General features: G+C 45.1%; 1 protein-coding gene across 1 annotated transcript; it reads right to left on the bottom strand.

Moving 5' to 3' along the window:
* Positions 1 to 15272: 15272 nt before the first annotated feature.
* On the bottom strand, positions 15273 to 17021 carry LOC128843424 (G-protein coupled receptor 12-like). The gene has a single exon (XM_054040261.1). It carries the CDS (start codon positions 16384 to 16386, stop codon positions 15301 to 15303), a length of 1086 nt encoding a protein of 361 aa, XP_053896236.1. The 5' UTR covers positions 16387 to 17021; the 3' UTR covers positions 15273 to 15300.
* Positions 17022 to 26377: the final 9356 nt, after the last annotated feature.

Raw genomic sequence — 26377 nt, forward strand, 5'->3', positions numbered from 1 at the left:
CTCTTGACAGTGATGCACATCTCTTCAAGGTAAAAGCACAATCTGAGCACATGCTCACGGTCAATGAATTTGCAAGTGAGGTGTACTACAGCCATCACTGGCATGATCCTTACATTGGCATCATGTGCCATTAACGTTTCATGCTGAACAAATAATCCTCAAACCAGGCTCATCTCCCCAAGGTGAGGATAGAAACCACAGAGGACCAAATTCACTCCTGACGTAACTCAATTGACCTCGCTGGAGTTGCAGCAGGGATGAATTTGGCTTGTTATCTAAAAGAGACCTAGCTGGAATTTGACATGCCTCTAAATTGGACCAAGCAGGTCAGATTGTGATTATTGGCACCTAAAGGAATAAACTTGGATTAAGTTATGTGTTGGCGTAGGGCAGGATGAGTCATGAAACACACAGAGCAACTCACTTCAGGCCTTTCAGGAACTCCTCTGCCTGTTAACACTAGGGAGCAGTGAATTCCTGGGAAAACCACATCTATTTTATACTGGCCTACGCTGTCTTGTAACTGCACGGGCACTGAACAGAGCCCATTCATCTGCTGCCCTCATTAAGGACCAAGAAAAAAGAAACAGAATAAAGCAGTGAGGAAGGCCAGCTTTCCTGTTTGTATGTATGTGTGACGGGGCGTGCGGGCTGTATGCAGCACCCGCCTAGTCAGAATGAGATCTGAGTAATACTCACATAGCACCTTCTGCTTCGCAAAAGGATTGGGCCCTATCTTTTAGCACCCTCCTCCTACCAGCCCAGACTTCGCTCCTGCTAAGTCCATTCACTCCCTGGCTTAACTCGGAGCTCTCTCAAGGACCCCAGGGAAGCAGTGTCCAGCAGGATTAGCTGTTTTATTTTAAGCCTCATTAACAAACAAATCAAAACCTTGCAGCCTCCTCTCTCAAGGTCTGTGCAGGCCGTGTAGGCCCCTCCCCAGATGTGTCCCTCCCAACAGTATCTTCAGCAACCAAACTTTCCTGGCTCTTACCTCAGAGCCTCCACACAGTCTCCCTTCTGCCCTTTTGGTTTCTGTCGCAATTCGTCTCTGCAGCAGCTCCAATAGCCGTCCATTGGGAGCACAGCCCCGTGCCCCTCCGCTTTGTGGAGGGAGTTCTCCTGCCAATTCCTGCTGCCCTCTCTTTATAAGGGTCAGCTAACAAAATTCCAGCTCTTTGTCAGGTGCAGTGCCAGCCAGCGGCAGGCCTCTGACCCCCGAGGAATGGTCTCTTATACCTTCGCATGCTGCTGCTGCTTTTTTGACTACTACAATAAAAAAGGATCAAGCTCTATTTATTTATGCTCAATCCCCTTGTCATGACACAACTGGAATCATAGAAACTGGGGTGAGAAAAGACCTCATATATTTCACTCATCCTGTGACCAATTATCCTTTCATTCTCCATTGCTTTGCCTGTTCTAGTTTTAAGCATCTCAAGCACTTGGGCTTCTACCAGTTCCCTTGGATAACGGTTGAAAAGGAAACCCATTTGTAGTTTTTTCCCGCTGTTTGTCCAAATTATTAATTATCTTCCTAATATACTCCTATGCATCATCCTATGTATTCCGCTCCCTCCTTGGTGTTTTCCTTCCCACTTAGGGGTATGTCTACACTGCAGTGAGACACCTGTGGCCGGCCTACGCCAGCTGACTTGGGTTCGGGCTAAGAGGTTCTTTAATTGCAGTGTAGACGTTCGGGCTTGGGCTGCAGCTTGAGCTCTGAGACCCTCCTACCTCACAGGATCCTAGATCCCGGACTCCAGCCTGAGCCCGAATGTCTACACTGCAATAAAACAGCCCCTTAGCCCGAGCCCCATGAGCCTGAGTCAGCTGGCATAGGCCAACCACAGGTTTTTAATTACAGTGTAGACAAACCCTTAGTAGCTAAATGAAATAGATTTGGCTCAGAACATAAGAACAGCCGTACTGGGTCAGACCAAAGGTCCATCTAGCCCAGTATCCTGTCTTCAGACAATGGCCAATGCCAGAGGGACTGAACAGAACAGGTAATCAACAAGTGGTCCATCTCCTGTCGCCCGTTCCCAGCTTCTGGCAAACAGAAGTTAGGGACACCATCCCTGCCCATCCTGACTAAAAGCCATTGATGGACCTATCCTCCATGAATTTGTCTAGTTCTTTTTTGAACCCTGTTATAGTCTTGGCTTTCACAACATCCTCTGGCAAGGAGTTCCACAGGTTGACTGTGCATTGTATGAAAAAATACTTCCTTTTGTTTGTTTTAAACCTGCTGCCTATTAATTTCATTTGGTGGCCCCTAGTTCTTGTGTTATGAGAAGGAGTAAATAACACTTCCTTATTTACTTTCTCCAAACCAGTCATGATTTTATAGACCTCAATAATATCCACCCTTAGTCATCTCTTTTCCAAGCTGAAAACTCCCAGCCTTATTAATCTCTCCTCATATGGCAGCCATTCCATACCCCTAATAATGTTTGTTGCCCTTTTCTGAACCTTAGCCAAGTCCAATATATCTTTTCTTAGATGAGGCGACCACATCTGCACGCAGCATTCAAGATCTAGGTGTACCATGGGTTTATATAGAGGCAAATGATATTTTCTATTTTATTATCTATCCCTTTTTTAATGATTCCTAACATTCTGTTCGCTTTTTTGACTGCCGCTGCACATTGAGTGGATGTTTTCAGAGAACTATCCACAATGACTCCACTATCTCTTTCTTGAGTGGTAACAGCTAATTTGGACCCCATCATCTTATATGTATAGTTGGGATTATATTTTCCAATGTGCATTACTTTGCATTTAATCTCGACTTGTAAATCTGTCCTTTTATCATTTTGGTTGCTCCCCTCTGAATGCTCTCCTCTTTGCAGAGCATCCCTTTCTTCAAATGGCTTAATGGAAGACAGCCTGCTAACATTCTTTGCCACCTGCCATTACCTTTCCGAAACCCACCAAAGTTGCATAGCAATAGCGTATACGATTAGATTCTCTCAGGTACCTGGCAATAGGCATCATAACTCCCACGCTTGCTCAAATGAATGCACATAGTGCAAAGCTGGTGTTAATGTGCCCTGTATTCACACTCCCTTCCCACAAGCCAGCTCTTCCCAGTCACAGTAAGAATGAGATTGACTTAAGAATCATGAGGTTTTTTTAATATATTGGATTCTTTTTTTCTTTCTGTGTGCACTTGAGTCACATTTTTGAGCTTTTCTCCATAACCCTGAGAGCTAGAAATTTGCTTTTTTTTTCTGATGGAAGCTGAGATTCTTACACAATCTCTCGAATCCACAAACTGCTGCTTTCAGTAAAACACTTATTCCCAGACTCAGAATAAAATTGTGAGAGTTGGCAACACTGTCAGATTTATGACATTTCACACATGAAGTCTTGCTTAATGCAAAGCTGAATGTATATCTTTGTCCAACAGCCATGCCTCCTCGGACTGGGATCTCCACTGAAGATGGGTCCTGGAAAATACTTGGCTAGAAGACCTCCCAGTAAGGATTGGTCCTAGTGATGTGATTAAATATAGAGTGTTCTTCCCTCTGACTCAGTAGCAAACAAGTGCTGCAGAGGAGGAGTTAGGCAACACAGCTGCAAGTGTTTTTACAAAAACCCCATTGATCCTGACCATTTGTGAACACTGAAAATCTCAGGGTCCTTGTGCCAAGAATAGAGGTGTTAGCCCCAGTGATCAATCTAAATTCCATCTTGAGTTATTATCACTCTCTCACTGGTATTTTAAGTACAACCTATTACCCTGGGCCAAGATTAAAAAAGAGAGAGAGAGAGCCAAAGGCTAGGCACCTAAAAAATAGCCAATTTTACAAAAGTGCTGAGCTCCCAGCTATTGCCTTCAATGAGAGATTTTTAAGTACCCAGCACTTTTGAAAATCTCGCGACTTGCTTAGCTGCCTAAATGGGTGCTTTGGGTAGCTGAGCTCTTTTGAAAATCTGGCCCGAGGAGCCTAATTTTAAGCTCCCAGTTTTGAAAAATCTTGGCCTTGATATCTAAGCATCTACCAAAATCCCCCTGTGTTTTCAAATGCATGCGGCATTCTTCTTCACTTTTTGTCCTGGGTGCCCAGTGTTGCACACTGTGAACCAGCTGCTGTTCTCCATTCTACAGGTGATGGCATCACTTCACCAGAACCCAGAGGACTGAGCTAGAGGAATGGGCACTATGGGCCCGGGCAACAGGAGTAACAGCAGATCAGAAGAAGGAGAGCTGACTTTGACACAGTCCCCCTCTCTGCTGGATCTGGTGGTGAGCTGGAGATAGGCTTCCCAGTGCAGCAGATGACTTCATGACATCCTTTGGTGTTGAACAATGTTCATAGGCCTAAGCCACCCAGATCCATGTAGAGCTGGCTCGGAACTTCCCCAAAGTCCTGAGATGCTGGAATCCAGATAAGGTTTTGGTTGGGGCCCATTGGGCTTCATTTCAGTTGCTTTTACCATGTTCTTAGTCTTGCTTTTCCTATGTGAATTCACTGCTGGAGAAAGTCAATGACTTTGACAGCTCTGCAAGCTGAAATGCTCGATTCACCCCCTAATAGATACAGCTCCAGGAATAACAGTGCAATGGCATTCGATTCCTCCTCACGCCCCCACATCCCTGACCCATCTGTCTGATCCCTGCCCTGGATAGATCGTTGCTAGGAAGGAAAGTCTAGTTCAGTTTCCATGCCCATTTAATTGGTCGGTTATTTAAAAAGAGGACTTTGGCATCATTCAGTAATGAGCCCAACCCCTAGGACATACATTAAAGACACTGCCGTATTTTGGACTACTACTATGGAATACTGTTGTGTTTGTCATATGGAGTTTTCTCTTTGGGGAGCTTTTCTTGCGGCCACAGGCTCCTGGGTGGTGATTGGGGGGAGGGGGGGAAACAACGGTCCTTCCCCAATGGCCACCAGCAAGGGTTGGGCCCTGCCCCTCTCTGGAGCCAGAAACACTGAAGGAGCAGGCAGCCAATGTGAATTCCCCACCTTCCTGAGGCTGGTGGAGCTTGGGCTTCTGGCTTCAGCCCTGGGGTGGCGGATTCTGGTCCCCAGCCACAGGGTCTTTGGCCCAGACCCACTGGCCCCCACTGCCTCCCCCAGCCCATTGGCCCTGGCCACACTGCCTCCTCCATCGCCCTGGCCCCTGCTGCCTCGCTACCCACCTCCCCATCCAGGACTTAATTTGTCCCCCAGCTTGCTAGGGCTTTGGAAATTTGCTGTGAAATGTGATATTTGTATGTTTGTTAATATCACTTTTCTCTGCCTCCCAGCTAGCTAACAAGTCTGCTGCTGTGAAAAGTGATATTAACAAACCTACAAATATCATTGTTCATAGCAGCAGACTTACTAGCTAGCAAGTCTTAAAAAAGCAACCAAAAAAGCAAAAGAAACAACAACAAAAGACAAGAACATGCAAGCACCTTATTTTTGTTTCTATTCTGTTTAGGTCCAGTAAAGAATAGAGACAACTGTACATTATTTGTATTATTGAATTAAAAAAAACAAAACCCCTTACATAAATAAATTACAATAATTTGGCCCTGTCTATGTGCACACTTATTTGTTTTTCCTAAAGTTAATTAAGTATTTTAGGAAAAATTGTCAGCGCAGTCACCAGCAAGAGTTGGTGGCCGCACTCTGAGGCCACCAAAAAAATTGTTGTGAGAACCCCTGGACTTAGGGTGACCAGACAGCAAGTGTGAAAAATCGGGACAGGGATTGGGTGGTAATAGGAACCTATATAAGAAAAAGACTTCCAAATTGGGACTCTCCCGATAAAATTGGGACATCTGGTCACCCGACCTGGACTAGACCTAGAGATTTCAGCGAGATGTCTCATGTAGATAAATACTACTTGGGTGAGTAGAGTTTGCAGAATTGGGCCAGTAGGTATCTGATAGCCACCAGCTCAATTCACATAGGTCACTGAACAGCTGTTTTTAATACCATGTTATATAAGTGATCTTTTCTGGATTCATTTATCTGAATAAAAACACAGACACAAACAAAATGGCACATACCTGGGACAAGAGCCCAGATCTTAAAATGTTTTAATTTTGATTTTTTTTCCATTTTCTCTTGACAAATCACTTTAACATTTTTATTTACAGTAATAAAAATAAATTACTCTTAACCGATGCATGTATAATATACACACTAGAGATACAGTGCAATAACAGCATTGATTTATTGTCACTTGTTCATAAAGTGCATTGCAGGGGCTTTATTTAATCATAACTGAATGGGAGCGATACACTTTCCTTTGCAATCAACTTACCCATTCAGATTAAAAGGATAATGAAAACAGTTACATAAAAATAATTTGCTGTCCTGATTGTTCTGATTTTTTCCTAGTTCCCAGAATAATAAGTAAAATAGTTCAGAGACAATGTATGTGGGTCTGATCCCACAAGACCCTCTGTGTATGATATTTCCCTTGACTTCTCTGCACGCAAAAGGCTTGTGTTATTGGGATCTAGATCCGTCAAATGACTTTGTTCCTTCAAAAGGCTTCCCTTTTATTCACTACTTTCGCCAGCGTTATACAGACAGACAGCATAAAAGCTATGCACCAACCAGGTCCCAGCAAAGCATTTAGGCACATACTTAAGTCCACATTCCTATTCAGCAAAGCATTTTAAGCACACACTTAACTTTTAGCAAGTGGTTAGGAATGGGCTGCAACTTGGGATACTCGTCCTTCTGAGGGCTTCAGTGGGCCCCCTTAGCTGTGTATAAGCCATCCTTGGTCCAGGGATGACTTTCATCCACAGAGCCTGAACCTGCGTGCACTCACACCACTCCCCGATTCCACTGGATGCAGGTTGAACCCCAAAGGGCCCACTCGTGTGAGATGCCAAGAACCCCCTTACAAGATGCTGAACACCCTTACCTCCCGCCTGAAGCCAATGGAATCTGAGGGCAAGTCAGCACCTTGCAGGATGAGGCCAAACCCCTGGACCTGGAGCGATGCCCCGTCCTAAAAAACAATGCGACTCAATCAGATGTTTAGGGCTACATTCTTCCCTAAATCCGTGCCTTTCCCATTGAGGTCAGCGGCAGCTGCCGGTGCAGATTTGCGAGCAGAATTTGAATGTGGATCATTGACTTTTAGCTAGGGTTGTCCATGTGCTTCCAAAGGGAAATTTGGCCTTAAGGGCACAAACTCTCCAAAATATAATAAATACCACAGGCCATATTCTGCTTTCAGTTACATAGTGGCTTAAATCCATTCTCTTCACAAGAGACTCCAGATTTTCACTGGTATAGCAGAGCAGAATCTGGCCTGTATTTCTTAAATCTGGCTGAGTTTATCAATTTATCTTTAAAGGCTAGATGCACCTTCTGGTTCATAAACAAATCTCTTCTGACACTGCCGGAGTTGTGCAGCTCCACCCTCAAAGTAGAGCTGTTATTAAAGCCTTATAGCCGGAAACCTGTCCCTCCGAGTTACCGTTGATCTCTATATGCAGGGCAATTTATTCCGCTAGGAGCCTGATTCTGATCTCATGTTGGTGTAAATCAGGAGTCGCTCCACTGACTTTAACTGGTTTACACCAGTGTAAAACTTGTAGTGGAGAAATGAAACAGGCCCCAGGTGCTGTGCTGCATCAACTTTAAATCTAACATCTCCTTTGCCCATAAGTGTCTACATTCTCTTACAGATTTGTTCATTAGTGAAACTTTGCATTGGGATAAGAACTTTTTCTTAGGCAACCCAGGTGTCTTATCCCCTTGATCCTGCAATAAAATCATAACATTGCGTTTGTGACTTCAGAGTCTATTGATATGATAATGTGCTGTCAGACATTCAGCCTCCTGACCACTGTAGGATGCATAGATTGTGAAGGGGAAAACCTTTGTCTAAAACACAATTATACTTGACATGAAACAGAATTTATCAAGGCACCCATTATTCTCCTTAACCTACCCAGTTAGTGAAAAAGCCGATCTCCTGCCTGATACTTAGCATGTAGCTTCACTTTAGCATTTCTCAAGTGGATCACAACAACACTTTCCATATTGTTTTTCCAGTTCTAGGCTACAGCAGTTGCAGCCAGAGATGGTTGGTTTTGAAAAATGTTGCCAGTAGGGTTTGGTTTTGCAAAACCCATGGCCAGTTTGGATCCAGAGCCCATTTTATCCACATCCCCAGAAGTCTGGGATAAAAGGGTGTTAGAACAATGATTCTGGATTGCCTTCCCGAGTTATAGACTGTTCCATCTCTCTGCATAATTCACTGTATAGCATTTCATAAAGTTTTCAACTCTCTTCTTAGGGTCACAGGAACAAAAACCAAGGAACTGCATTAGCTATTTTGTAACAGGCAATTAAGCCTTTATCATGATGATTCAAATGAAATTGTAAGAAGATCCCAGCCCTGCCACCTCACCAAGAGAAAAAGACTGGCTTTAACGAGAAGAATTAGAGGCAAATACCGTACGCATCATACACTTATTCCTGACAGTTAAAAATGTATTTTGTATGCCACTAATTATCACTATACATTGATACAATTTAAGTAATTATGAAGATCAAAGGCTTACTGTCAAGTAGAGTTAGACCCAAAAATTAGGTTTTTGTAAAAAAAAAAAAAAAAAGGACGAACTTTCTAACAATGTGAATAGTAATGTTTTCATGATTTTTATTCTAAATTCAATGAAAACTATTTGTTTGGGATGTAAAAATGGTCACTGCAGTGTTTTGATTGAGACCCCAAAGGTTGTAACTTTCCTGCTAGTGAAGTGAAATTGGTTTGACACAGAACGTGAAAGTGACAACTACAGTTTTACGGACCAAACTGAGGGTGGGGGGAAATAAAAGATAAAATATATTTTAAAAAAATTTAAAAATGTCAACAATCTAAGGTATGGGTAGTAACACTGATAAAGGCATATTTTTAAACATATGAGACCAGATCCAGTAAGTTCAATGCAGGTGCCCCCATTTGGCTTGTGACAATGTCCCTTTTAGCTGTGCTCCCAAGCTTTTCAAATATTGTGTGTATCTAAGGAATATTTTCCCTTCCCCTCTCCTTCACTTCCACCTCCCCTCCCACCCACCCACCCACCTAGCTACCTACCTACCTCTCAAAAAAAACAACAAAAAGCAACTTAATAAGTGCTTCCTACAACTATGCTGCTAGCTATCAAACATGTGGTAGGAAAGAAAAGGCAAACAAGACACCCGGATGTGAAAAAACTAAAAAGCAGATTCATGTTTCTCTGGTCACTCTGAAAGAACACTGGGGGTGGGTTTTGGTTGTGTTAAATATTTTGTGCAATTGCTTGAGGCCAAATTCTTTGCTGGCTTGCACTGGTGTAAATCTGGACTAACTCCACTGAAGTCACCAGGAGTTTTATTGGTGTAACTAAGATCAGGATCTGGCACTTCATTGTCAGTCAAAAGCCTTTTGCTTGCATGTGAGAACCTTGCATTCCAAGGGGGAGCAATGACTGAGGATCAAGAGTGTCTCAGTGAAAGACACTGGGGCCAGATCCACTCTACCACTTACAGTGGTGAAAGGAGAGGAAGCTGCTGGAACTGGGCTGGGGCGACAAAGGGAAGATCGATACAGATGGCACTTGATCTGCAAGAAGACTATGTCCCTTTGGGATTTGCCATGGTGATGATGATAAGGGAAGGGAGGAGCAATAGCTCCACATGAGGCAACCATGGGTTTGGGGCTTCACAGCTTGGGAGAGGCTGGTGCTGGGGAAGTGGCTGCTGGGTGTGGCATGCTACTCATAAACATGGAGCAAAACTCCATGGTAAAATGCTACACAGGTTAGTGCTGATCTGAGTAGTGTTGACTCCCCACACTGAAAGATTTCATCCATGCAGAGGGCAGCAATATGCAGCAGCAGGGGGGTGGAGGAAATAGGGCCAGGGCATAGAACCTGGCTATGGCATGTCCCTGATTCTGTATGTTGCCCATGATTTCCTACCTGCACTTGGGTTTGCTGGCATTGTTCTTTTTTAGGGTTACCATATCTAACAAATAAAAAAGAGGACCCTCCACGGGCCCTGGCCCCGCCCATTTCCCCACCCCTAGCCCCACCCCAACTCCGCCCCTTCCCCGCCCTAACTCCGCCCCCTCCTCCCTCCCACTCCCAGCCACGCGGAAAGGGCTGCCCGAATGCTACCGGCTTCATGGTTTGCCGGGCAGCCCCCAGACCCTGCGCCCCCGGCCGGCGCTTCCCCAGTGCAGCTGGAGCCCGGGAGGGGAAGCGCCCAGCAGGGGGTGCAGGGTCTGGAGGCTGCCCGGCAAACTGTGAAGCTGGTAGCACTCGGGCTTTGGGCAGCCCCCTTGCCTCCGGACCCTGCGCCCCCAGCCGGGCACTTCCCCTCCCGGGCTCTGGCGGCGCAGGGTCCGGAGGCATGGGGGCTGCCTGAAGCCGGTAGCGCTCGGCTCTTAAACAGAGCCGAAGAGTCAGGGGAGGAGCAGAGCCACCGCGGCCGGAGGCTCTGCTCCTCCCCTGACTCTTCGGCTCTGTTTAAGAGCCGAGCTGCCCCAGCGCTACCGGCTTCGGGCAGCCCCCATGCCTCCAGACCCTGCGCCGCCAGAGCCCGGGAGGGGAAGTGCCCGGCCGGCGGCTGGGGTCCGGAGGCAAGGGGGCTGCCTGAAGCCCCATAGCACTCGGGCTGCTCGGCTCTTAAACAGAGCTGAAGAGTCAGGGGAGGAGCAGAGCCACCATTTTCCCGGACATGTTCGGCTTTTTGGCAATTCCCTCCGGACGGGGGTTTGAGTGCCGAAAAGCCGGACATGTCCGGGAAAAAGAGGACGTATGGTAACCCTATTCTTTTTCCTATTCCAAAAGGCAGCCGGCTCTGCTACAGAGATAGGCATGGGGGCTCCTGCTCATCAGAGATCTTTGGTAGGTAAGTCAGTCACCCCAGCCCAGGAGGGAACGATGAGGGGTCATTTTCACCAATTGTTTCAATGAGGCACAGTTCATCTGTCTAAAGCTGAATTAGTTCACTCTGAACAAGGTGGCAACCTAAACAACAGTCAAACAAAATCCATGTGCTACTCAATAAGGTGGGAATGGGGAAGCAAGGATTTGGTCCTATGGAGAAATCAAAACTTTCCTGATATTAATCATTTGACCTTAATAGGTATAGCTCTGCAGTATGTTCTCGCGGATATGCAAAGATGTTGAAGATCACTGTTACTATATGTTAGTGGTTAAATAACCTTGACTACATACTGAGCGGTTCCTCCAAAGTACGTCAGATCTTCAGATGGTGTGAATCAGTTTAGGTCTGCTGAAGTCAAAGGATTTATGCCAGTTTCCACCAACTGAGGATCTGCCCTTTATGCTCTGTAAAGCTACTGTTACCTACTTGTATCTCTTATTAATATGACAATAATTAAAGCAGACTCACTTCAATACCTCAGGATTTCAAACAGCTTGTGTCAGTTTTGGTTTCTTTATCGGACCAAATCCAACAGGAGGATTCTTGCCAATAAGCAATGGCCCACATTCCCCAGTGCACTCCAACTGCTTTGTGCAACTCCCATAATGCAAAGCAGCTGTAAATTTGGCTCAGCTGACTAGTTAAACTGTGTTTACAACCGCTTGGCATCATTAGAGTGCTGCAAAGCATCCCCTGATATATCAGGCCCTATCTATCTCATATTCCTCTTCCACCAGATATTCTACACTGGTGTAACTCTACTGACTTCAGTGGACTTCTCCCTGATTTACATTGGTGTGAGAGTGAACAGAATCACGCCCAGTGTTTTGTAGCTATGCATTCCATGGACTCAGCTTTGAAAGTCAATAGAACATCAGTGTGTTATCATCTTGCATACAGCTTTACTAACTTGGTAAATATTTCCAATAATTAACCTAGCTCTCCTTAATAAATATTGACAAAGAGAGAGTGCTGCAATGTAGAGCTGGTCAAAATTTTTAGTTTAAAACTTTTTCCAACAAAAATGGACTATTTTCATACTGCAAATTTTTGAAGAAATGTTCTGATATTTCCACAACACAATGAAAAACAAACTTGGAGGGGGGACTTCAGGATTTTTCCCTTTTCTATCTTTCTTTTTCCTGTCCTTCCCTCGTTTTTCTGATAAAGGTGGGGTCAGGGAGGGAGAAAGGAAAAGGGGAGTGAAAAGGCAAAAACAAAACAAAACCCAAACCTGATTTTTTTAATTCAAAAATTGAAAACTATTAATTTGAAAACTTCAATTTTTCAGTGAATTTTCAAATGAAGAATTTTAGAAATTCTTCATGAAACATACTTAGCACTTTTTGGACATCTCTTGTTGCTTCTCTGAGACAACCACAAGCAAAGAACTAGATTAAAATGTTTCTCCAAAAGACCTGGGTCCAAATTTACCTCTGGTGTAGTTTCATTGGGCCAGATCCCGATACCCTTATTCTCAAGGAATTGCACAATGAATTCCATTCACCTATTCCATAATTAGCACCACTGGAGCAGGGTAAGATACTATTTAATGTGAGCATCTGAATTTAGCCAAGTGATTTCAATGGAGTTACACCCGAAATAGATTTGGCCAGGTAACAGTATCTTAGAGGACATGCTCATATAATCTCTGACTTTTACATGTCAGTTTATAATCAGTAACTTCCTCATTTTAGCTAATCACATCCTAATGTAACACTCCGCCTCTGAGTGTCTGACATTGAGGGCCATAAAAGAACATTATTTTGCTTTGATTGCTATGTACCTATGTCATATTTAATCTACAGATCCCTGGAAAGTAAGTAAATTTCATTCACACCATTAAACTCCTTATGAGGAAAATTCTGAAATCAAAACCCTTGATAAAAGGGAATCAACTGGAAATCCAAGAAAATGCAAGATGTTCATTTTAGCTGTGTGCCTAGAGGGAACGTTTAAATGCTACATTTGATTTAAAAATACAAAATAAGCTGCCCAGAGAAACAAAAATACCTGCCCTCTAGATCAAGTCGTATAAAAACATTATTTCAAAATATTTTTAATTAACTCGGCATTGAGTTTTCACATTTAGGGACTGCAGGAGGTTGTCTGCAACCATGGAAACAGAATAATAAATAAATGAACAGCAAAAACCTTAAATTAAATTGTAAAAATATTGACTAGAATTTGTGCATGTTGTACATTGCTCCTCGTAAAAAAACTGAAAAGCTGGGACACGTTTAGGAGCTAGGAAAGAAGTCCAGGCCTAAAACACACATTTGAGATTCACAGTTTTGTCATGTGCACTGAGCTTTGCTGAGCTAGAAAGAGACCTTCATTTTACAGCTCCATAGATAAACGATTGGTTCGCCTGTATTCAGACATAAATGCGGACACTTTGTCCTTCATGGAACTGTAATATTTACATGCGATGTTCTCTCTTTTGTTGTTGTTTTTTATATAATATAAACCTAGGCCAGGTTTGCGACTGATACTGCAGGGATGAGCTATTGTTTGAAAGAAGGAGATTTCTGACGTTTGTAGCACAGGTTCCTTTCTAAGGGAGATAACGCATTTGGAGCATTGATCTCACAGCACAGCAATTTCCTCGCAGTGCGTTGAGAGAATAGGCGGTAAGACAAACCCCCCACTCAAGAGGCAACCGTGGACATTTCACCTATAGAACAGAGTCCCTGTCTATCTCTGAAGGTTATTTTGTTTTTAAAGGAATGCACTAGTCCACTTCTTGGCCAAAATAAAGCACAAGATGAAGGACACTTCATCATTTTCTCACTAACACCGCAAAGCACATGATAGAGTAGAGGAGCGTGAGGCTAGTGTAGCTTCTCTATTGAAGCAAGGTAATCTAGTAGTTTCGGGAACAAGACGGGTGACGATGTAGGCTTCCCGTTAGAAGAACCAACCACATTCAGAATATCAGTCTTTGGATCATATACCCCCACCCCACACCCGGTATAAGAGATCAGCATACTATATTAACAATACTGCTAAAGACAATGTGTTATACCTGCACTGGAATAAGTGAAAGATTAACCTAGGTTCCGATGTCAAGAAAACCTCATCTCTGACTTTCTTCCACTGCTTTCATCGCCCTGGCAGGGGGATTAACTAGATAACCTAAAAGGTCCTTTCCTCCCACCTTTAGATTTGATGATGCACCGTAAGCATATCTTTCAGCAAGGAGTTCTCTTGACTCTCACATTATAATAATAAACAATAATCATACCTTAAAGTGCCTTTCATCCTGCAGGTCTCAAAGTGCTTCACAAACAAACGAGATATAAATATACAGGCATCACTTCACCCACCACTGAAATGCAGCCTCCTCTGAGGTGCAATGCAACAGCTGAACAGCACATAGCAACACTATACAATTGTTTAGGACAGCAAGTGAAGGGGAATGGCCCTCATTTGTTCCTGCCTCAGGATCATACTTCCTTTCCCCAGCTTAAAGGGGCCAATGTAAATCTTTGACTTCCAGGTGCTTTTTTACAAAAATAAACATAAAATCCTAAGACAGGCCACTTGTCCTCCTACCACTGCCCACGGAGCTGTCCAAACCTCGTGGTGCTGAACCGGTCTGACATGAAAAATATTGGCAGGTTACCGCATCTCACAATGTCCCTTTTATTATTGCATAGCAGAGCAAAACCTGATTATAGTTTTAAAAAAATCACCGCCACCACCACTAAAAACCCCTAACCCACCTTTCAGGCAGCGAAGCCCCCTGGATATGGTCATTTTTTTAACCATTCCAAACAAACCCAAACTAACAGCAAGCAAATATCGTACACGTTTTTCTAGATCTTGCCTGAGCCCTCAGCATCAGAGCTGCGCTGGGCTCTAAACACGTCCCAGGCCCGACTTTCCCCCGCACTTGACAGGAGTTTGACTTGGGACGACCCCCAGTGACTTCAGTAGTGTGGGGCTTAGGGAGAGCTGGCCCGAGGCCTTTCCCCGTTCCTAACCGGGACCTTCCCAACGGCCTGCCCCTCGCTAGGAGGCTTCAGAAGTAAGTAAAGAGTTGCCCGGGTCCTTGAACATTTTCGGGCCACAGGTTTGGCAAACGTGCTGCTCCCCCTTTCCATTACACTGAGATGAGAAAAAGCATCAGGAGCTGATCTTTTTTTTTTTTTTTTGGTCTTTTTGATTTGTTTTTAAATTAAAAATAAATAACATGTGTAGGAAAATAAGCATTTTTTAAAGGAGACCACTCTTGTGTTTTTTTTTTTTCTTGTTGACATCTTTTTCCAGGGAAGGAGACGCGTCGGTCTGGGATTCCTCCTGCTGGTGGTAATACATCATAACAACGCGGAGTAGGAGAGCATGAAACCATTTGACAATCCGGGCGGCCAACCCCCCCTTATACATCACTGGATGTCCTGGGTCTGGAGGAGAAGGTGGAAGGGATGCACCCGCAGCAGGCCAGCCACAGGGACTTCTGGATGTCCGGGTTCCTGAAGGCATAAATGACCGGGTTGATGAGTGAGTTACAAGTGGCGGGCAGGGCCAGGGAGTAGGTGTAGACGGCGGGGTAGCTGGAATCCGCCACCAGCGAGTAGATGGCGAAGGGGATCCAGCAGAGGGCGAAGGTGCCCAGGATGAAGGAGAGGGTGGAGAGCCCCTTGCGGGTGGAGGTGGCCTGCGCCGTGGCGATGAACTGGTGCTGCACGGCGATCTGCTGGGCGTGCCGGAAGGCGATCCTGCAGATCTGCAGGTAGAGCTGCAGCATGAGGGCGAAGAGCAGCAGGAACGTGACCGCCAGCACCGCCGCGTTGTCCTTGGTCACCGGCCGCAGCACGCTGCAGGCGGCCTGGTCCCGCAGGCAGTTCCAGCCCAGCAGCGGCAGCAGCCCCACGCCGAGGCACAGCAGCCACATGAGCAGCAGCAGGGCGCAGGTGAAGCTCAGCGTGCGCTCCGTGTGGTAGGTGAGCGCGTTGTACAGCGACAGGTAGCGGTCGATGGTGATGGCCAGCAGGCTGCAGACCGAGGCGGAGAAGGCGGTCAGCAGCAGCCCGGCCGCGCTGAGCGCCACGGCCGCGTTGGGCGGCTGCAGCAGGTACTGCACGGTGAAGTTGACGACGAGCCCCAAGCCGGCCAGCAGGTCGGCCAGCGCCAGGCTGCCGATGAGCAGGAACATGGGGGCGCGCAGGCTGGGCGTGTAGAAGAGCACGGCCAGCACCAGCGCGTTCTCGCAGGCCACCGCCGTGCCCGTGGCGCACAGGGCGATGTCCCAGGGGCTGACCGCTCCGCCTCCGCCTGCCGCCGCCTCGCCGCCTCCCGCCGCCGCCGCCGTGACCGGCTCCGAGGCAGAGGAGTTGGACGGCCAGATGCTGCTGCGGCTGCTGCTGGGGAAGGGCCTGGAGGAGGCGTTGAGGAGGACCCGGAGCTGCTGCTGCCGCAGCTGCTCCTCCATGGCGGCCGCAGCTGCTGCGGGGTTGTGGAGCATCGCTGGAGAGGAGGCACAGGGGACACAAGACAGGAGACAAGGGTGAAAGCAGCATCGAAAGAGCCTGGATTCTCCACCCCCGAGCGCGGGGCCGCAAACGACACCACCAGACCCGCTGTCCCAGCCTGGGCCCCAGTATCCCCAATGCCAATTGCACTGGGGACTGATCTGACACCGCCAGGATTAAACCACCAATACCCAGCCTGGGCCAGTCCCCGGTGCCACACACCCCACCTGCCTCCGGCAGCTGAGCGCGAACGCCGCCGCAGGAAACCCCCCCAAACCAGCACATTTGATCTTTTTTTAAAAAAAATCAGGCTCGATCTTTGAATAAAATTATTTCCCTCCCCATCTTGGCTATTCCCCTTCCTTTCCCCTGAAGGAACAGCTGGAGATTCGTCCGATCCCGGGTTCCTTCTAAAAAGCTGAAGGTGAGCAGAACCGAGTGTCGATCATTCCCCCGTCACAATGCTCTTTGCATTCGTTCCCATGAAAAGGGAGACGGTTGCAGAGCCTGTTACACGTATAGAGAGCTGTAGCTGCAGAGCCGGGGGAGAACGGTTCCAACACTAACCCTTGGGCACAAGCAATTTGTGGGTTAAACAGAGCAATGGCTATATCAGCTCGTCCCTTGGTTTAAATGTATCTTTCTGACCAAAATCATTTTGCTAGTAATAAATAAAACTATAGTATTTGTGGCCAGGCAAGCCTGATACTTAAGCAACCCTCCTGGTTACATTAGAAGCCAGTGAAGGCTACAGACTAGAAATATTCTACATTAACTTTGCTGGTTTTCAATACTGGTGCGCTCAGGGGCTGCTGGCTGCAAACAACTGCAGAATCTCAGCTGCATTAAACATGGTCTTCTTGCATAGTAAACCCCTTGCACTAAGTAGGAACCCTTTAGCCCCCACTCCATCACATCACCTCCAACGCCTTGTATATATCGTCTCACATTTCATTGTTATGAAAACAAAAGTTGCAAAGGTCACAAATGGTTTAGTCCGGAATCTCTTCGTCAGGGTTTTTGCTGCCGCTAGTGCTGTTCATAATGCAATTTACCAGAGCGCTAGGATTAAAATATTGAAAGGGCCACCTTCTAACCAGCTTGCTTTCCAAGCTCAATACAACGCAAACACCCTTCCCCTTCCTTAGCCCGCAGAAGAGAAGTCAAACACATGCAACAACATAGGCAGACATGGATTTCTGTTGTTTTACCTTTGTTTGATTCTTGCTGATCAGCTTTCCCCCTTTTTTCGTGCTAGTCCTTCCAGTCCTTGGGATTAAGCTTCATTCCTTGGTTAACATTGCTAATAACGTTGGCAGATTGCTGGCATTGACTTGCACTTAATATTCTTGCCCCATTGGGTCTGCTGATATATCTCAACTCTGACGTCAAAGTCTTCACTTATATTCATGATCAGCTCCAAGTCTGTGAATCAGGGAAGCTGTGATCAGAATAACAACTAGTCTCCCTCCCTTGTTCCATATACACACGCATACACGAGGAGATACACACATACACATACACAGCGAGAGAGGCACACACACATACAATCCTCTGGAATTTCATTCATAAGATTTCAGAGACACTAGGACACACCTCCCCCAAGGTCAAATCTCTCACACCTGCATCTTGCGGATGTAGATTGGGTTACAGCTTGCTATGACTGCCTAGGCATCCGGGCAAGATAAAGACAAAACAAAGGGGGAAGATATATTTTTACTGCTGATTCTGATGAAAATATTTGTGTTGGCTGATGGGCAGTGACTATACTGTGCACCTACGTGTTCTGTCATTTGACCAAGTGCAATGCCCTTCAGACCATTTTTCCCAGAGAGCAATTCAAAGGCAATTCAAAAACCCAACCCAAACCCAAAACAGTTTAGTAGGAAGCTATTCAAAAATGTATACTTTACATTGCTGAAGAAAGACATTATTATGGATTGTCATCTGGCTGACAAAAAATGATTTCTGAACATACAGTGTATATTAAACCTGAAAGCATATGTAGCTGTGCCTGTGCATGTGTTTATATGTGTGTGTGTGTGTGTGTGTGTGTGTGCGTTTGCATATGTGTGTGTGTGTGTGTGAGTGGGTGGGTTTATTATGCCTTGTATAAGCCAGTCCCAAAAAAATCAGTGCTACACCAGCCACAATTATCTATACGTGCAACACATTTGCTCAAAAAGCGTATACATACAGATGCAGATTTGTTTTATTACATAGATAGTAAAAGCTTCGGTCTAGAGCTCAGAAATATGCCTAATCCCTTCTCACCCCCTTTGAGATGGACTGTATTTAAAGTCTAATATTTTTGTGCTTGGACAAGAAAGAATGCTGTCAAATTTGACATGCCGCAGTCTGCCATCCTTAGTGCAAGGGAACCTGCGAATGATATTGATGGGCTACAATGACAGACTGCCATGGACTGTAATGGAGAAATACTAGAAGAATATTTAGTGTTGCATTTGCTTATTCTGCTCCTTTGTATTCCAACCTTATAACCTGGAGAGGTGGAGGGGGGAGAGGATGTGATATACTATAACTGCAGTGTCCCCCCTACAAAATATTGCTTCATATCACCGCACTGCTACAATGGAAGGTATAAACAAATTTCCTCCCTAGATATTCTATTTGGATGGTACTCATCCTAGAAAGATCACTCCAAAAGGCATAATGATTTTTAATAACATGAGTGGTTTCATAATCCATAGAGTAGGTAGTATTATTAAAATAGGAATGCCAAGAACACAAATCAACAATATAAGATAAAACGTGTATTTCAATAACATTTTAATGTCACAAATAAAAATCTGGGCTCATTTATGTATATTTTAAAAATGTAACCATACTGAATAAACTAAAATAATAATCATTATTATTAACAATAGTAATAGTTACTTACTATTATTTACTTACTTACTAATATATGACTTACTATTATTAACAATAGTAAGAAATACTGGTACCTAACACGTCTTAGTTTTCAAAATAATGGAGATTACCTCTATCTAATCAGTGAAATGAATACTAAGTGGGATTTACAGTAAATTCCTATTTAGGGCAGATATTTAGGGCTCTTTTTCATCAGGTTCATGGCAGTATTATGATCTGAATTTAATTGAGGCAGGATTTGTCTTCACCTAGAAGAATCATTTTATGCATCTAGGTTCTCATGCCAGGCCTATCTCTGGAGTATCTGAGATAGAGTTAATAGTCTCCTGTCTGGAATTTTTTGCTCATGTGGTTACATGGCTGGTGTGTGCAGAGGGAGAGGGAACATGAAAAAGAGAGTGGGAAATCTAAATGAGCAAGCTGAATGACTACACTCACACTAACAGTAATTATACTGTAACACTGGAAGGGCAGGATGTCAAAGAATATTTGACAGACCTTGCAACTACAGCCTTGTATGATAAGATAATGGTCCAAATTGCGCTGCTACTATTGATCTTTGCTATAATTGCATTTAGAGGCCTTGATTGGTGCTCAGGACCCCATTGTGTGAAGCCTTGTACAAATCCATAACAAAAAGACAGTACCTACCCCACGAGTTTAGTCTATTCAATCTCAGTCCCACTGAAGTCATTAGGTCCCGTTGTGGGAGTAAGGCAAGCACCATTTGGCTGAAGAAAGAATGGCTGATTTTAAAGTGGCGTGAGTACAGTTCTCCCTCCCCCAGGATAAAGACATGAGGGGAACTGCTTCATCTACAGAACTTCCCATCCTGGGGAAGGAGTGGGTATCACTAGTTGGGGAGAGCTTGGCTAGGGAGCTAGAGAGGGATTCAGGGGCCCCAACACTATGGAGGAAGCACCCCAGGCCTGTGCACAGAGGCCTTTTTCCCTCTAGCAGATCTTGTGGGGGAGCTACCAGTTCTGGTGGGCAAACCCTCTCCTCCTCTCACAGGGAGAACTCAGAGGAAACTCCATGAGGAGAACCCCAGAAAACTTCCTCCTCCCCCCTCAGCCCGCCCATGGATTTGTCTGTGGGAGGGGAGACCTGGACCACAATATGGAGTCTGCTTCTAAATGTCATGCAGAAGCTCCTAGAGATGTGAAAGAATTGTTTTACAGTGCTGAGTTCCCACTTTAAACATACAGGGGCAAAACTTGAAGCCTTAACTCAGGCAAACCTCCACATGGATTTGATTGGGGTTGAATAAGGACTCAGAGTTTGGCCTCCAGCAACATGCTATTACATGCATGGGTTTGTATGAGGGAAGACACCTTCATTCCTATAATTGTAAAGTCACATCACCTGCATTCTTGGATGGACTTTTCAGAGGCTGTGGCACATGATTCTGCCTTCCTGGCATTGCCTTTGATGGCATCGTGAGCTTTGTTTTTATATTTAGATTGAGTATCTAATTCTGTAAAATAATCAAAGAACAGTTAAAAATGATCACTCAAACCCAGGTGCATCCATCAAACTGCCCCAGGGCAGTGCTAACAAATGTGATTGGGTCTGACACAGCTCGTGCACCCCCAGGTTCCCAGCGACATTGGCCGCACTGCAAGGTAATCTTTACATAAGGAAAAACAGTTCTTGAGTAATGTCTCCAATACAAGCCAAACCCAGAGATGAGTAACTCTTGGGAAATGATGAACTCGCTCGTCTGCTATTGACTACAGCGGAAGATGAAGGTGCTTAGCACTTGGCAGACAGACTCATGGCCAATTAGAAGCAAAAAACCCCAACATGCTTTCCCTTCAACATTAGGCATTCATAACCTCTGGGAGAGAGACAGAGCAATTAGATCTTTGATCTACACCTCTACCCCGATATAACGCTGTCTTCGGGAGCCAAAAAATCTTATCGCGTTATAGGTGAAACCGTGTTATATCGAACTTGCTTTGATCCGCCGGAGTGCGCAGCCCCACCCACCCCCTGGAGCGCTGCTTTACCGCATTATATCCAAATTCGTGTTATATTGGGTTGCGTTATATCGGGGTAGAGGTATATCTACCATTTATACCATCCTCACCACTATGTTGTCTAGCTATAGTATTATGCACCAAGCAATGCTAATCATACTATTCTATTGCACTTCTCTATGACTTCCATCTGAAGGTTTGAAAGCACTTTATAAACACTAATGAAAATGGCCTGACAAGAACCCTGTAAAGTAGGCAGGAATTATGAGCCCTGCTTAGAAACTAGATGGGTCTGGTAGAAAACCCTAGAACAGAGAGACAGATGGAATAGTCAATGAAACTGAACTACAGAGATGGGATGTGACTGGCCTGAAGCTGCAGAAGAAGTCTCCAACAATGCTGGGAAGAGAACCCAGATCTCCTGAGTCCCACTTTAGGCGTAAGATCATCCTTAACTCATTTATCTCTGAGTTCTCCAAGGCCCCTCATTCCTCATTAGACTAATTCAGGATCTTGTCCCAAGCAAATTTTTTTTCTTTCTGGGATCTGCCTTCCCCTATTCAGTGGAGCTGAGTAATTGTACTGTTGCAGTTCCTTCTCTTGGGAATTCAGTGAATTTCCTCTTTGTAATAGCTAGCATTTATCTAGCAACTTTCATCCCAAAGTGCTTCGTAAAGTATCCACCTATTCTACCTACACAGGGCTTTAAAATCTGCTGCCCTGGCTGGTGAAGAAATGGGGAGTGGAGACTCTGCTAGTTGCATTCTCTGCAGAAAGGAAACCTAGAATTCCTCTAGGGGGATAAGGTACGTTTAGTCAAGTGCATTGTGCTGCTCCTTTGAGTAGGTGCCAACTGTGCCCTGGCTAGTGCCTGATGTAGAGTGCAGCATATGCATTAACCAGTTGGAGGGTAAATAATAGACTAGACATGACCCTTACCTGTAGGCCACACAGGTATATGAGCTCTGCCATGCAGATTACGTGGGGTGCAGATAGGGCTCCTTATACCTTCTCTCCCCGCTTGCAAACCAGCATGGCTTAGGGCAGGGGTTATCCTCAAAGGGGGAATCACGTTGCTCACATCTCAGTCTGAAGATCCACGTACTGTGCTTTGCCCCAGGGCTTGAGGGGATGCAATGGCCAGCAGAAATATCAGCAAATGATGGGAGGAAGAGTGGCATCAGGGGCATCACCAGGATCAGAATGTGCTGAGGTTCTTAACACTCAGGAGTGTCCAGGTAATCCAATAGCAAGGTGATGAATGCAATATAAATGCCTAGATAAATAGATAAATAGCTAGTGCCCACCATTGTAAGACACATGTTATAATATTTAACAATGGCCAAATCACAGGAGTAATACTAGTGCAATCTATAGGTTCAGGACAATTAATGTAGAATAGTTCTACTTATAACAACTGGCAATAAGTAAGAGTGTGTACTGTGTACTGATAGCTATTTACTGCTGAATACTGCTCAGAGTGTTGTCTATGTCTTTAATAAGACTTGTGCCATTCCCTGGTCGTGTCCCCTGAAACAAAGGAGAATCTCTGGCCCATATTTGAAATTATTGCTCAATTACATGACCTGCAGATTCTGATTGCAGCAGCTTATTTTGATATATGTATTTTGCTGAGAAAGGATGCAGCCAGTCCACTGAAAGGAAATGTGGGGAATGAAAAAATATGAATATGTAACAATATAAAGCGAGATCAGAGCCCTGGCTTTTGAGTTAAGTAAAATAGCTAATCAGCAAAGCCAAAGCACCTGTTCATAGTCAGATCTAATTTCCAAAACAGATAATTCAAACAATCCCATCCCTTATACACTCTGCGTGCTTCTCTAGCTGGTTATATTCCCTTTGAAAACACTTGATCGCACTATTAGAGTTTGAGTGAGGGGGGAAAATTACAACGGTCAATCTAACTATCAATATATTGGACAGTGACTGGTGTGTCAGTAATTTGTCAATGTATAAATACCACGCAGATGCACCAGGCTAAATCCTCATATTACAGCCATTGGCATAGCCTCCTGTCCTGGGCCGTAGGCAAACTAAATGATAACCTAGAATTATGCACAACACAACTGTCCCCAAGCCTTCTCCCTTGTTTGTCCCTGCTGCCAGGTTTACTAGATCATCATTTATTTTGTTATCCAATTCAATTCATTGCAGATCTTCAGTGTGCTGCAGATTTTTGCATTGAAACCCATGAGTGCCCTACAGAAGTTGTCATGTTTTGATAGCTGCATAGGGGACTGCTGGAACCTCTGGCTCCCAGGAGGGTGTGGGAATTGTCTTTGCCAACTAGGAGGTAGTTAAAATGGTTGGCCCTGGAGAGAGGATGCATCTCTTCTCTCCCTCCCCTAGGGTAAAGGCAGAGATGAGTTTAAACTTGGGGGTGAGGGGCTGAATTCCTCACTCCCCAGCTTAGCAAACCTGGATACAACTGTGTGTCCTACTGCCCCTTGTCCCAATATCAGCTCCTGCATCCAACAACGATGGGAAAAGATTCATTAGCCAGAATGTTTCTGCTAAAATGGTCAGGAGGAAACAGTTAACATCATCGACATTTTAAGTTTCCTCATTAGGCAGTCGAGTTAGCATCCCATTGCGATAAATAGGGGAAATCCAGTCTGCTCTCAAAACCATTCTGACTGCAGAGTCCAGCAGGCATCCCTGCCTACTTTGCATTGGTTAAACATTTTGAAGGCTATCTTCCCAGCCATAAGGTTTAGCGGCTTAATTTTTTTCTTAGGCTGGTCTATACTTTTGCTGCCTTAGCTATGTCAGGTGCGGTGTGGAGAAAAACTACCTCCCTTGCTGACATAGCTATGCCAGCAAAAGCCCTAGCGTAGACACAGTGATAGTGGCAAAAGGTCCTTTTGTCAGTATAGCTTATTTTGTTTAGGGAACTGGTTGAAACTATACCAGCAAAGAACTCTTTGGCTGGTGCAAGCTGCATCCCCACTAGGAGGGCTTGCCTTTGATATAACTATAACTAGACTGGCAACCCCTTAGTGTAGACAAGGCCTTAAATGAACACTTGGATTCTGGAGCATGATTATGAAACAGATCCCCCAAATGGACAATCATTTAGAAGTTCGTGCAGTCACCTAATTGCATTAAGCACAGAGCTCTGCCCATTGGTGACTTCAGTGGGGTTGCCAGTTGGCCAATCTATTCATCCACTACTATCTTGCTCGAAGTAATCTCACAATCTCCCCATGCAGACCTGCCATTGTAGATGGTAGGCTAAAATAATCCATGGTGTAAATCCAGGACTAACAGCAGGATGGGTATGCCCCAATATGATCACTAACACTGTGGATGCAGCTAGAGATCTCAGCAGTATGTTAATCAAAGGCTTGTTGAATACCAAACAACAAACAAATGAAGCCCTGTCAGCCACCCTAAGAAAAGTTGTTCCCAAGAAATTAATACCATTATGCTGCTGTGTGTGTGGCATTTGCCTGCTACACACATTGCAGATGGCAGACTTGCAGCTGTGCAGATCTGGCGTTTAATTTTGTCAACTAGCCAGCTAGCCTACAGACTTTTTTAGGGGGGAAGGGCGGGAGAAAAGGGAGGGCAGCTGTTCCATGGAAGAGGCAAGAAAAGTAGCCTATATACTGTGAATCAATTCAATTGACCATACTGCTACCCTGGGTCCCCCATTAGCTTCTGTGCTGCAGATGAAAGGCTCAGGGTGAACTCCTGGCCTCACTGAAGTCAATGGCAAAATGTCAGTGGGGCTGGAATTTCCCCATTGACGTATAAGATGAATTTTAGGCGCAGGGATTAGTCTCTGTTGTTTTTGCTCTTTCCTACGCTAATATTCATTTGACATACACTCCTCCTCCTCCTCAGGGGCGGCAGTTTGAGAAAAACACTTCTCAGGACTGGGTCCTGTCCCACCCCCTTCTGCTCGACCCGACAAGTGAACCCTTGTGAGCTGCTGTCGAGTTTGCCAGTTGCCACCCTGTCTCTGCGAGTAGGTGGGGGATTGTTTTCACTGTCTCTAGCTGGGCCTAGACACTAAGAACTGATGCTTCCACTCTTGATACTTGCAGATTTGGTCATTCTTCTAATATTGACAACTGGGTGTGGCCATATTCCAGCTCGATTAGTGGGGGGGAGGAGAAGGGGAAGTGTCGGCGATGCCCTGTGTTTTACCTGCCTTTCTTAACTCGGCAGCTGACACGGGCATCACATAGAGCTTTCTGAGCTGAGCTTGCAGTGGGCAGTGCCCCAGTGAGCAATGCTGGGCAGAGGGCGGCAGCACCAGCAATAGCAGAGGTAGCGAACCGCGTTCATTCAGTGTGAACCGACGAGCCAGAGTCACCTGAGAAGGGAGAGCCAGACTCAGTCACGGCTGTTTCCTCTCAGGAGTTTACCTTTTGTTTTATATTTAATAGATGGAGAATTGAAAAACCAGGGCTAAGCTGAGATTAAAGCCAGCTGAACAACAAACAACAGCACTGATGTGATGATTTTATCTGTATAGCAACAGTGCCCAGAGTGCTCAGTCAAAGATCAGGGCCCATGAGCTATGCATTATACGGACATAAATTAGAAGATGGTCCCTGCCCCATGGAGCTTCCAACCTATTATTTATTTGCAATAATTATTCAATGAAAAACAGCAAATACCCTCATGAATGTTCGTCACAGCTTGCTCTCCGAGCCGTTCGACAGCCATGCAGACTCCAGAGTTGGCTGAATAATGAAAATGTTCATCAACAAGTAATTAGTTGATATGTTTTGCCAACATTCACAACAAATATTATTTCCCATTGGATTATTCACGTGGTTTCAGCTGGGAGCACGGGCTGTGGGGGAGTTTGTTGTAATCTGGTTAAATCATAATGTATATTGAATTCACTCCCATGTTACCATTGTGTCATCAGAACACTTCAGGTATGTAGAAAGCCTTAGACACACACAGACACACAGACACACACACACACGTACACGTTCAAGATTCAGAGTTTGGACCTGGATTTTTGAACATCCCAAAGTTCAGGATTAGTAGAGAAATAAAAGGTCAGTGGATGTTTTTGGTTCAGCTGAGGGCTTGTATTTCAACCCCCAAGTTTGGAGTGTTCAGA

Source organism: Malaclemys terrapin, chromosome 9 (assembly GCF_027887155.1).
Source record: "Malaclemys terrapin pileata isolate rMalTer1 chromosome 9, rMalTer1.hap1, whole genome shotgun sequence".
Lineage (NCBI taxonomy): Eukaryota > Metazoa > Chordata > Testudines > Emydidae > Malaclemys > Malaclemys terrapin.

Coding starts and splice junctions, on each gene's coding strand:
- LOC128843424 (XM_054040261.1), bottom strand. CDS start 16,386: ATGCTCCACAACCCCGCAGCAGCTGCGGCCGCCATGGAGGAGCAGCTG.